The following is a 13,521-nucleotide window of genomic DNA, read 5'->3' on the forward strand; positions in this document are numbered from 1 at the left end:
CTCCTTTCTAAAGGTGCGTTCTTTTATTCTGAGGCTATGGCCTCTGGTCCTACACTCTCCCACTAGTGGAAACATCCTCTCCACATTCACTCTATCCGGGCCTTTTACATATGCATATCCATACTTACTTACACAGGGAATGGAGGGATATGGGTCACGTGCAGGCAGATGAGATCAGTTTATCTTGGCATCATGCTCAGAACAGACATTGTGGGCCGAAGGGCCTGTCACATGCTGGACTGTTATATGTTCTATGTACGTAACAATAATCTTCAAAAATCCATTTAATATTCACTTCATAATTGTAATTAAATGCTTAGTTATTACGAATACAACTTGAAACACTCCCAACTGTGCGAGTGATTCGTTAATTATTACTTGACAACATTACAGAGGCTCAATGCATGGATGCAAGATTACAACTCTTTGTCCCAGGGTAATTCTCCTGGGGATGTTTGTATCAAATGCAAAAAACGGAAAGAGAAAGTACAAAAAAAATGTTTTCCTATAAATTGAAACATTTTTTGGGTATTGCTTTATTCATAAAGTTGTCACTTAATATATTTCTTGGATTTCAAAAATCAGTTGGCAGAGTAGTTTTGTTTAGTTTATTGTAGAGATACAGTCCTTTGGCCCACCAAGTCTGCACCGACCAGCAATCCCCCTACACAAGCATTAGTCCTACAGGCTAGGGACAATTTATCAATATTCTTACCAAAGCCAATTAACCTACAAACTTGTACGTTTTTGGAGTGTGAGAAGAAACTGGGGCACCCAGGGAAAACTCATGTGGTCACGGGGAGAAACGTACAAATTCCATGCAGACAGCACCCATAGTCAGGATCGAACTCGGGTCTCTGGCGCTGTAAGGCAGCAACTCTATAGCTGCGCCATCATGCCACCCTGAAATAATTACCACGTATAAAAAACACATTATGTAGGTGTATACTATTAACATTACAGCCAAAAACAGAAATAGGGATAGATCAATTGAGGGATTTAAAAAAAAATGGCAGCATTAACAATTGTCTGTAAAACAATGTAAATGGGGGGACCTTGTTTGTGGAAATAAATATATTACAATGTGTACGATTATATAATTTTTCTCCTGAAACTCACCTGTTCAGCCTTCTGGTGAAACACTGCAGCCATCGCCAAAATTGTGCTACGCTCATCTAGAGCAGCTGCAAAGCTCTTCCATTCCTGATCAAGTTGGGCAGAGATCTGCTTGATCTGTTGAGATGCATAATGACCGGCCTCAGAGAGCCTGGATGCAACAGACATGATTCTATTGATGTTGACATATGCGTTCTGAAAAGGCAGAAGATTGCCAGTTAGAACATTAACTGAAAGAATGCTGTCAGCAGCTCCATCCATCACGATTGCAGCAAAGTTAGCAAATTAACATTTGTAAATTATTGATGCTTGGTTCAGACAGTAAGTTTCTCTTTTCTGGAAATAAAAGAGTAATCTCAAAAGAATACTTCTAAATTTATTTTATAGCAATGTGTTTTGAAAGTGATAGATCAATAGTGCCTTCAAGCAACTACATTAAACAGAATGGGAAGATTTTAGCTTTGCTCATTGAAGCAGCAGACTCACAAGACCAATTATTATTTTTAAACTTTAATATTAATGTCATGCATATGAATCTAAGTCAATATTAATGTCATGCATTTGAATCTAAGCAATCAAATTGCTTACTGGTTTATTTGGATAAAAAGATCAAACTGTGTTTAATTATACGTCCCTTTCTCGTGTAGTGCAGTCTTTGCTTTGTAGCAAGAAATCAGCAATTATTATGTGGTCATCTTGCTCTTTGGGCATGTTCATATCTACCCACCATGTGGTATTTTGGTACCAGAGGTTCCGTAGCACCAACAGAAGTAGCAAACTCAAATAAACTAATTGTATGGAAAAATTGCTGTCATCTAATTATGAAATATTCTAGTAGTGCAGACATCATTCTTTGTGTGGCTGGCAAAACTTGAAAACTTGGTTGATAGAGGTACAACATGGAATCAGGCCCTTCGGCCCACTGAGTCTGCACTGACCATCAATCACCCATTCACATTAGTTTGATGTTATCCCACTTTCGCATACACCCCCGGCACACCAGTGGCAATTTCCAGAGGCCAATTAACTTACAAATCCTTGCGTCCTTTGGATGTTGGAGGAAACCGGAGCACCCGGAGGAAACCCACGTGGCCATAGGGAAAACATGCAAACTCCATACAGACAGCATCTGAGGTCAGAATCAAATCCAGGTCTCTGGTGCTGTGAGGCAGCAGCTCTACCAGCTGTGCCACTGTGCTCCCATAAAATGCCAGATCAATCATAATGGTCATTGCTTTGTTTGAATGACTTCTAGCTTTTATAAATTATTGAAAAGTTTCCCGAATGTTCCAAATAAAGAAAAGGGCCTTTTATCATAAATAACAGTTCAATGGTTGCCAAGAAATGTGTTTGCAATATGACTTCATGTTAATAAGTTAATACTGTTTGAACTTTTCCCCCAGTATATGATGAGCATTGAATAATATTTATTGATGTAATGACTGCAACAAACAGACTGACCCAGCTAGGTTCCTTTATTTGTAGAGGTGAAATATTAAAAGAATAACATGTTTTTTGAGAATCTGATCACAAAGAAAATTTCTAAATTGAAGCCTCGATTGAGGTAGCAGTCTTGATGTATTTTCTGGCAGGCTGGTGGAGCTCTAAAATGCAACCACCACAAACCTCAGTAAAAAAAGAGAATCACTTTGGTCTCACCAACAATTGTACCCAAGTATTGTGTCCGGAAATATTACCATCTGGTTTGGGAATTGCTCTGCCCAGGACAAGAAGGCTCTGCAGAGAGTAGTGCATTTGGCCGAACGCACTATGGGAACTTCACTCGCCCCCCTGCAGGAACTATACATCAGGAGGTGCAACTCCAGAGCCAATAAAATCATGGGAGACCCCTTCCACCCCTGCAACAGACTGTTCCAGCAGCTCCGTTGCCATGCTGTGAGAACGGAGAGGTTGAGAAGGAGTTTCTTCCCAGAGGCCATTCGGACTGTAAACTCCTATCTCACCAGGGACTAACTTTACTGAACCTTTTTCCTTCCGCCCACAATATTTAATATGTAAAAGAATATGTGATTCTGTTTGTAGTTTGTTTGGTTGTTTGTTTGTTTGTCTTTTTGCACAAAGTCCGCGAGCATTGCCACTTTTCATTTCACTGCACATCTCGTATGTTTATGTGACGAATAAACTTGACTTGACTTATAATGGTAGTTGATACACACGACTTTTAAAATATTTCATAACTGCTTAAAGTTAAAAACATTTAATACGTGAGAAAATTCAATATTTGCATGCCACATAAAGTCTATATATAGGAACAACTAGGCATTCAGCCTTAAGGGTTTATTTCATTGTTTAATTGGATCTTTATATACTTAGTTAACCATAATTGTATCCATCATATTGAATCTCGTTATCATTTTAAATATGTTCTAAATGGAATTTAAAAAACCCAAAATGTAACGTGACAAACATTTTTATAGAGTGAAAGCATTACTCAATCTTTTTTCTTGACATAAATGAGTGGATTTTTCTCACTATTTCCACAAAACAGTAAAATGGAAATAATGTATTGTTTAAAGATTGATACATGATTAAAATTATTTATAATAAAAATCATCATTTTCTGAACCAAACAAAATATATTGTTTGAACTCAATTTTCCAGCAGCAACTGTTTTGCGCTTCTGTATATATATGAAAAATGAGATATATATTTTAAAATAAAGATATTGATATTTCTGGGACATTATTCCCATGGAATGTCTGTTGTTTTGCCACATAATCAGTTTTTTTACCTATCTCAATACAACAAGATGAAACATTAATGCTTTATTGTTCATTTATAGTCACACTTTGAGTTTGATTTACAACTTTAATACCTTCCCCTCAGAACTTACCATTGAGTTCATAGCAAAATGGTTGTGCTGTGTTTGTAGATCCACAGTATGTTGGTAACTCACTCCAATCTCCGTGTGACTTTGGAGGAATAGCTGCTTGTTGTGGCTAATCCAATCAAACATCTAAATAAAAAGGGGATTGGGTTAGAGCAGCCTTGCAGCTGACATTTGTTTCAAGATCTTTACAACCAGCTGTTACATAATCAGAAAGTAACAAAAGGTAAGCAAATGGAACTAAAAATGTGTGCACACAGGAGCTACACTTCTTTACACACTCAACCACACATCCGCAGGGAATGATCAGAAGGGAGTCATCAGAATCAAGTGCAGGAGCACAGGAAGAATCTTCACATTTTTCAAGGCATGCCTCAGTCTTCTTTATTATCTCCTGAAATGCCCCAGATGACTTTGACAGATGCAGCAAGGCTTTTCGCAGCTGACAGTGTGGCAGGGAATTTGCTCTCATCTTTTATAATGCCATGATTTGTGTAAGTGAGCTCTCATTAATGGCCTTATGTCTGGTCCAGTGCCTTCGTTGTTTCTGTCTGCACTCAGTCAAAAGTAATTGCTAGTTACTTAGGATGGTACAGCAGTAGAGTTGCTGCCTTACAGCGCCAGTGACCTGGGTTTGATCGTCACTACGGGTTTGTACATTCTCCCTGTGATTGCTCGGCTGCTCAGCTTTCCTCCCATATCCCAAAGACATGCAGGTTTGTTGGTTAATTGGCTTCTGTAAATTGTCCTTAGCCTGTAGGATAGAACTAGTATATGGGTGATCGCTGGTCGGCGCGGATTCTGCAGTGGTGGGCTGAAAGGCCTGTTTCCTCACTGTATCTCTAAACTAAACTAAAAACTGACTATCCCAGAGAACAATCTTCATTAATTTTACATACCGATGTTAATGAGGCTGTTGATTTCACAATACCAGGAACAGGGTGTCTTGAAACATATCTTTTCCAAATCAAAACAATCTGGACAGATATATAGGTTGCACATATTTGTACGTATAGGCACAAGGAACAGCCGATGCTGGTTTACAAAAAAAGGCACAAAGTGCTGGAGTAATTCAGTAGTTCAGGCAGCATCTCTGGAGAACATGGATGGATGACATTTTGGGTCAGGATCCTTCATACTAATGAGTCTGAAGAAAGGTCCTGACTGAAAAACATCGCCTCTCCATGTTCTCTAGAGATGCTGACTGACTGACCTGCTGAGTTACTACAACACTTTGTGTCTATTTTTGTACATATAGATATGGTGCACAGCTGTGAATGATATTGCCTCACAGCTCCAGACCTCGAGTGCATTCTTGTGTGGGGTTTGTATTTTCTCAACAAGACTGCGTGGGTTTCCTCTGATTGCTCCGATTCCTCCCATTTAGTGTGGCTAAAAGAATCAAAGAGGAGTTGATGGACATGTGTGGAAGAGAATAAAGTTGCAGGGATATAGACACATGGGGAGAGAGGGAATGGGAGCCAGCACGGTCTTCATGTCTGAGGTGGTATGGTTTTATATTGCTTGCCCTGGCTAATGGAAGGAACCTGATAGGAAGCCTGGTAGGCTGTGGATGGAGATTATTTATAGTGTTCTCATGATTGTCAACTTTAAAGGTCTAAGTCAATGCACCTGGCAAACTCTCAAGGGACTAGGAAGGCAATAGAGTAGCAATGTGTTGTTCTTCAGACTGAATTAGTTAATTAGTTCATGACATAAGAACAGAATTAGCCCATTCGATCCATCGAGTCTGCACCGCCATTCCATTATGACTGATCTATCTTTCCCTCTCAACCCCATTCTCCTGCCTTCTTAGTGACGTTCCAGGCTGAAATCCTTCTTTAGACTGAGTTAGGGGAGGAAACGAGACGTATGAAAAAGTTCAGAACAAATTAGAGTCGGCACCGATGACCAAGGACAGGTGGAGCCCACAATGGTCCATTGTTGGCTGTGGAAGAGGTGATAAAGAAGGGATTGAACAATGCGAACAGTGGAACAGGCAGGATGACTAGGGTGGGGGGATGGGCGGAGAACGAAGGAATCCAGAGATTGCTTGAAATTAGAGAAACCAATATTCTTACTGTTGGGTTGCAAGCTGCTGTAGTGAAACATGCATGGTTTTCCGAGTGGTCTAGTGGGTTCAGTGGCACCTCTCCTCATCAGATGCAGGATGGAGCTTTCTCCTGCAGCCTCTCTCCTCCACAGCACCCAGAATGTAGATTGCTGCTATTTTACTACCGTGGGGGGTGTACCTTTAGTGCTGAAACACATCTCCAAGTGCTGTGCAGGAAAGTGTCCGCAGCAGTGTTAAAGTGTGTTGGGTTTTGGAACAACTCATGTTTCACTTTTGTAGCTTACAGCCCAGCAATATGAACATTGAATTCTCTAATTTTAGGTAACTTCTATTTACACTTCTCCTGCCTTGTGCCCTTCCTCCATCCTAGACATTTAACCAGTTTCACAGCTCACCACATTGTGTCCTTCTTGAGATCCCTAGTCAACAATGGGTAAGGAGCCACCCTGTCTGAGGTTATTTGTTGCCAGCCCTGATTGGTGCTGGTCTTTCTTACCTCCAGCTCTCCACCCACCACCCCCCAGCCGCTACTTGCAGTCTGAAGTAGGCTCATGACCTGAAACGTCATCTATCCTTTTCCTCGAGAGATGCTGCCTCACACAATGAGTTGCATCAGCACTTTGTGTCTATTTTTGAGTTTTTGTTATAATGGTTTTGGGTGCAAATCATCATGATACCAGACCTGTTCCTAAGATATTTATGGCCATTTTCTGCAGTGGACCCAACTTGGCATTGGCACAATAAGTATCACTATTCAGAATGATAAGAAGGGGTAAATTGCAAGTTCGAGCGGATTTGTTTAGTAATTTGCATTGGCAGTTTGATGTGTATTTTATAAACTAATGTGCTCACTTGTATTAATGAGGTAACACACTGAGAATTTCCATCTGCGAAACTTACAGAGAGTGAATTACCCCAAAGATCTCGGAAGAACTTATCAATGTTTTCGACTGAATAATACATGTTTGTTGAGCCTCAGCTCAACTTTGAATCGGAAATCAGCGGCCGCAGTTTAACTCAATAGCTCAAATATTTTTTAATAGTCCAGTAGAATTGTTTAGTTTGGAGATGCAGCATGCAACAGGCCCTTTGGCCCATCGAGTCCACGCCGACCATTGATCTCCCATCCACAATGTTATCCCACCTTATCCTGCACACTAGGGGCAATTTACAGAATCCAATCAACCTACACACCTGCACGTTTTTGGAATCTGGAAGGAAACAGGAGCACCTGGAGAAAATCCACACAGTTACAGGGAGAACATGCAAACTCCGCACTGGCAGCACTCAGTCACGATTGATCCCGGTTCATGGTGCTGTGAGGCAGCAGCAACTTCTACTGCTGTGCCACCCTACCTTTCCATTTGTGGGTGTAGAAAATGATTAGAAATACGTTATATTGGATCTTTGTATTTACTGGTTCACCAATTTCCTCCTGTGAATTTTCAGCGAATTGACAGGTTGTGTCTATCTTCGATATAAACCATTATCTGCAGTTCCTTCCTACACAATCTAAAGATAATTTAACCAATCAATGCTATAATTTAAAAAAGATGGAAAACGTTCCTAGAAGTGGAGAATTTTAAAAGATGATCGAGTGTGGTCAATGAAATTCTTTACATGGTTCAGCACCAAGCCAGAGGAACAGCATGTCTTAGTTTTCATCGTAGAAACAAGGAACTGCAGATGCTGGTTTAAACCAAAGATAGATACAAAGTGCTGGAGTAGCTCAGTGGGTCAGGCAGATCTCTGGAGAAAAAGGATGGGTGATGTTTCAGCTCAAGACCCTTCATTAGACGGTGTGAAGAAGGGTCCTGACCTGAGATGTCACCCATCCTTTTTCTCCAGAGATGCTGCCTATCCTGCTGAGTTACTGCAGCATGTTGTGTCTATTTTAGTTTTTATTTCTGGTCTCTGCTGAGTTAACTGATCAGAACTATTGTTATGCTGCCACTGAACTCAGATTACAGGAATTGAGGGGGCAGTTGGAATGTAGTGGGGAAGAGAAAGGCACTGTTAATTCTAACCTAATTTAAAATAAAGAAATGCTAAACATGAATAGGCAGCCTCTGCGAAGAAAGAAACTGAGTTAATGTTGCAATTTGATGACCTATCCAGCAGTACTTTTGATTGAAAGATACAGCATGGAAACTGGCCCTTTGACCCACTGTCCACACCGACCTTCGATCAACCGTTCATACTAGATCTATGTTTTCCATTCACTACACTCCAGAGACAATTTACAGCAGCCCATTTGAGAAAACTGAATAGTGATACTTCATAGGGAGAACGAGCAAACTCCACACAGACAGCACCTCAGGTCAGGATCGAATCCGGGTATCTGGCGCTCTGAGGCAGCAGAATGTTTGCTTCTATAGGCAGTATTATTCTCCACAGAAACTGCCTGAATTGCAGAAACGTTTAATTGATGTGTTCACCATTGAAGACCCCATGAAGGAAGAGTGATTTGGAATTCAGAAAATACAAGCCAAAGCCAGCAAAATGTCAGCAGCTTTGTGTCAGTTTAATTCAGAGATACAACTTGGAAACAAGCCCTTCGGCCCACCGAGTCCACACCGATTAACCATAAATTAGTTCTATCCTACACACTCGGGACAATTTACTGAAGCCATTTATCCTACAAACCTGTACGTCTTTGGAATGTGGGAGGAAACCAGAACACCTGGAGAAAACCCATGGGGTCACAAGGAAAATGTACAAACTCTGTACAGACAGCACCCGTAGTCAGTATCAAATCTGCGTCTCTGGCACTGTAAGGCAACAACTCTACTGCTGCGACATTGTGTCGCCAGAGATGGAGACCATTTAAACAAATACAAAATTAAAATCCAAAGTGAGCAGCACTGTCAGCGGTTCTGAGCAATGCGTTTCCAGAAAGTGTTCATCTAGAGATCATTGCTATCTTTACAAAGTCAAGAGATGTTATTATCTCACAGTTTTGTTGTCGATAAACCCCTACAAATTTCCTGTAAGCTTCCAACTTTGCCGGGCCAATCATTCCGCTAGATTACGTTTTCCTTTAATGTTATTATTCTTACATAACCCATAAGGTCAATTTTATCCATCTTGCTTCTCACAACACAAGTAGGAGGCCAATAAGCCCATCAATACTATGACAACCTGGTAATACAACCATCTGTTTCTGTCCCAGAATGTTTAGATTTATTATTGTCATGAGAAACAGTGAAAAGCTTTTGTTTGCGCACTATCCAGCTCAAATCAGATAATACTACACATGAATATAATCAAGCCAAACACAAATACAACAGGTAGATCGAAGAGGAAAGCGTTTTAAAAGTTGCCAAGCCTCAGTACCATCTTGCATCTATTGTCTTGCATCTGCTCACGATTCTCTTTTGATTCCTTCACTGAGTGATTACAGTTGTCGATTAAACTACTTCCAATTTTCTGGGACCCTTAAACCATTTCAGGGTTTAGGTCACTTTTATTTTGAAATTTGATGAAAGGAGACTACGGAGGAAATGCCAAGGGCATGTGTCATAGATTCACACAGCATGGAAACAGTCCCTGGGGCCCAACTTGCCCACGCTGACCAACATGCCCCATCTGCACTAGCCCCACATGCCCACGATTGGCCAATAACCCTCTAAACGTGTCCTATCCACGTACCTGTCCAAATTTATCTTAAATGTTATGATAGTACCTGCCTCAACTACCTCATATACCCACCACCCTTGGTGTAAAAAAAGTTACTCCTCAGCTTTCTATTTAATCTTTCTTCCCTCACCTAAATGAGATGATGGGCATATGTTTTTCAATTAAGCTTGTTGAAGTGAACCTCTGAAATCCTGTCCACAAAGGCCTAAGATAATTCTTTGCAAATGGCAGTCCTATTTCTCCTCCATGAGCATCCATAGAAGCACAAATTGCCCTCGAGGGCCAGTTTCATTGAAACTGAGCAAAGGTTACTGGATTCTGAAATATGAGGTCAAGCTGCATTGAATTCCAATCTGGATTCTTAATTCAATTGAATTTCCCAGCTCCTTAGCTGGGTATCATTGAACTTTGACTCAGCAAGTAACATAATCTCCCTCCAATTCTACAGCTCCAATTTGTGAAGTTTGAACAAGAAGTGGAGCTTGATGGCTTCCTCACACTGATTTCATTGGCAGGTCAAAACAGCAACAGAGAGCAAGACTAATATTTTTGTCAGTTTAGTGTAGTTTGGTTTTGAGATACAGTGTGGAAACAGGCCCTTCAGCCCACTGAGTCGGTGCCAATCAGTGATTATCCAGACACTAGTTCTATCCTACACACTAGGGACAATTTATACAAGCCAATTAACCTACACGCCTGTATATCTTTGGAATGTGGGAGGAAACTGGAGCACCCAGAGAAAACCCACACAATCGCAGGGAGAATGTACAAACTCCGCTCTACTGCTGCGCCGACTTGCCGCCAGAGTGATGTCACTGAATATCTGTCTTTTCCATTTTATTTGCAGTTTCAAATATTAATTTTCTTCATGACATGAGATTATTGTGACAAAGAAAACGGAGACTGACCACTGTCTAACCAACCAGCGACATGTTACTGACATGAATGACCAAGGTGATCAATATTTCTGCACCTTTTCCTCTCAAATGAATTCATTCAATTTTATCTCTTGAAACATTAATTCTGTGCACCATGTAAAACATTTGCTCTTTGAACATAAGTACTCAACTCGGCACTTAAAAAAGGGTTAGCTTTAACGGCTCTGGGAAACCTGACTTGCTTGAAACTCTGAACTAGTTCCATTTTAGATTGCATAAATATATTATTCTGAAAATGCAATGGCTAAGAAATAACTGTATGATTAATAATAGATAAATGTATTCAATTTCTGGATGAAATTGCAGTTTTCTCCTGTGACTGCACATTCCTTGGATGCGTTGGGGGGGTGATTAGAATTTGAGAAAACCTGATGTTTGTGATGTGGATAAATATGTTCAATTATAAAATCAAGATACAGGTAGTGTAATATATATGGATTTCGTAAACATTCTTCAAATTTGTCAATATCACAATGCCGAGGCTGTCGAGGTACAGGAACATGCCAGTTATTCAGTATTTTATAATGAAAACATTGAAGACATGTACAGAGTCTCTCCAGAAAAACTGTGACAGCCAAGAAGACACACTGACGCCTACTTCCTGAGGAGATTGAGCAAATTCAGCAAGTCTCCAATGACTTTTATATACTTCTATAGATTCACCATCTAAAGCAAACTGTTGGGTTGTGTCACAGCTTGGTTTGGGAACAGCTCTGCCCACCCAAGACAGCAAGAAATGTCAGCGAGTTGTTGACGTGGGCGAGTTCATCATACAGCCCAGACTTCTCACCATGCACGCCATCTATATTTCACGATGTCTTGGAAAAGCAGCTAACATGATCAAGGAGTCGTTTCATCCTGGTCATTCCTTCTTCTCCCTGCTCCTACCTGGCAGAAGATACAGAAGCCCAAGAGAGCACATCACCAGACTCAGAAACAACTTTTCCCTCTCTCTTATCAGGTTTCTGAACAGTCCTTCCATTGACTAGCGTACTATCCCAGTCACCTCTACCCCATTGTGGACATTGTTCTTTGTCTATGGTTTCACTGCATTACAATGCTGAGAACTATATTCTGCACTGTATCTTTCCATTTGCTCTATCTATTGTACTTGAATTTGACTTGAATGACATGTATAGTATATCTGATCTATTTGGATTGCATGTAAAATAAAGCTTTTCATCATACTTCCATACATGTGACAATAATAAACCTAAACCTAAACATATTTCTAGCTAAAAGTCATGCTTCTGTACTATGGGTGAAGCAGATGTCCGTAACATTTGAAACTGTGTGTGACTGCATGGTGACAGTATAGTAAAAGCTCGCAATAACGGACCTCTACATAACGGATATTGGTTATAGCGGACCGAGGTTCCCGTTGCACCATCCCCCGCTTACGCCAGTTTCCCAGTGAGCTGTTGCCACGTACCGTGCTTCCGATTGCGGGAGTGGTGAGAGCGAGCAGCATGAAGGCGGCATGAGTACTGGGCCCGTCGTTGGTGCACCAGGTGTGGGGCTAGGAGCTTTGCAGCTCCCCGGCCTGTGAATTGCCACTTGTTTAACCGCCTCCCTATATCGCGTTTCTTCCCTCCCGGCCTCGTCATTCGGTTACAGCCCTCAATCGGCAATAATGGACAACATCCCCTCGCCCTGTGGTCCGTTCTAGCGAGCATTACATTTCACTCACTCTACTTTTTAAACATTTTACTGTACCACATTTTGATTACTGTCAAGACTTGTGAAAGTAAGTACTGCCTGTTTGGTAAATCAATATGCATGTGAGCATTACTTGCTGTTACCGACAGCATGTGAGGTGAGAGTGAGACAAGTATTCAAAATCTTGCCGCTTCTGGTACTCCTTTAATTTTGGATGAACTACTAAATAGAAACATTTGGGACTCAAATCCAGATCTCACTCACTGAATCCAAATCTAAAGCATCAGTGGAATTGATGCACAATGTTTCCTAGTATTAAGTTTAAATTTATCATGTCAGGTATAACCTGGAAATCTATCAATCATAACCGTATGAGCAATCCTAACCTTAATAAAGCCAATTCACTTTTACATCATCAAGTAATATGCTGCAGGCACAGGATCATTTCAAAATTATAGCATCGTAAAAGTTTATGGCACAAAGAAGGTAGCTCGTGAAGCAGTGCTTCCACACAGACCAAACAAGAGCCTCACTAATCCCACGTTTCAGCTCTCAAATCCATGGTTTTCATAAATTCAGAAATTATAGGAACAGAATTGGTCCATTCGGCCCATAAAGTCTACTCCACCATTCAATCACAGCTGATCTATCTTTCCCTGTCACCCCCAATCTCCTGCCATCTCCCCATAACCTCTGTCACCCGTACCATAGAAACATAGATACAAAGAAAATAGGTGCAGGAGTAGGCCATTCGGCTCTTCGAGCCAGCCACACCATTCAATATGATCATGGCTCATTATCTAAAATCAGTACCCCGTTCCTGCTTTCTCCCCATATCCCCCATATCCCTCTATCTGACTAGTGGGGTACCGCAAGGCTCAGTGCTGGGACCCCAGCTATTTACAATATATATTAATAATTTGGACGAGGGAATTGAATGCAACATCTCCAAGATTGCGGATGACACGAAGCTGGGGGGCAGTGTTAGCTGTGAGGAGAATGCCAGGAGGCTGCAAGGTGACTTGGATAGGCTGGGTGAGTGGGCAAATGCATGGCAGATGCAGTATAATGTGGATAAATGTGAGGTTATCCACTTTGGTGGCAAAAACAGGAAAGTAGACTATTATCTGAATGGTGGCCGATTAGGAAAAGGGGAGATGCAACGAGACCTGGGTGTCATGCTACACAAGTCATTGAAAGTAGGCATGCAGGTGCTGCAGGCAGTGAAGAAAGCGAATGGTATGTTA

The 13,521-nt window shown here is 41.1% G+C and overlaps 1 protein-coding gene across 5 annotated transcripts in view; it reads right to left on the bottom strand.

Annotated features, from left to right (window-relative positions):
- The window catches only part of kalrn (kalirin RhoGEF kinase), a 612,442-nt gene that overhangs the window by 326,229 nt on the left and 272,692 nt on the right, over positions 1–13,521 (bottom strand). For all 5 annotated transcript variants that reach the window (XM_033024025.1, XM_033024026.1, XM_033024024.1 and 2 more), the window contains exons 6-7: positions 3,971–4,093; positions 1,120–1,311 (exon numbers count right to left, since the gene is read on the bottom strand). In XM_033024025.1, coding sequence (XP_032879916.1) covers positions 1,120–1,311; positions 3,971–4,093 — 315 coding nt within the window. The remainder of the gene's footprint in view (positions 1–1,119; positions 1,312–3,970; positions 4,094–13,521) is intronic.

Source organism: Amblyraja radiata, chromosome 7 (assembly GCF_010909765.2).
Source record: "Amblyraja radiata isolate CabotCenter1 chromosome 7, sAmbRad1.1.pri, whole genome shotgun sequence".
NCBI lineage: Eukaryota > Metazoa > Chordata > Chondrichthyes > Rajiformes > Rajidae > Amblyraja > Amblyraja radiata.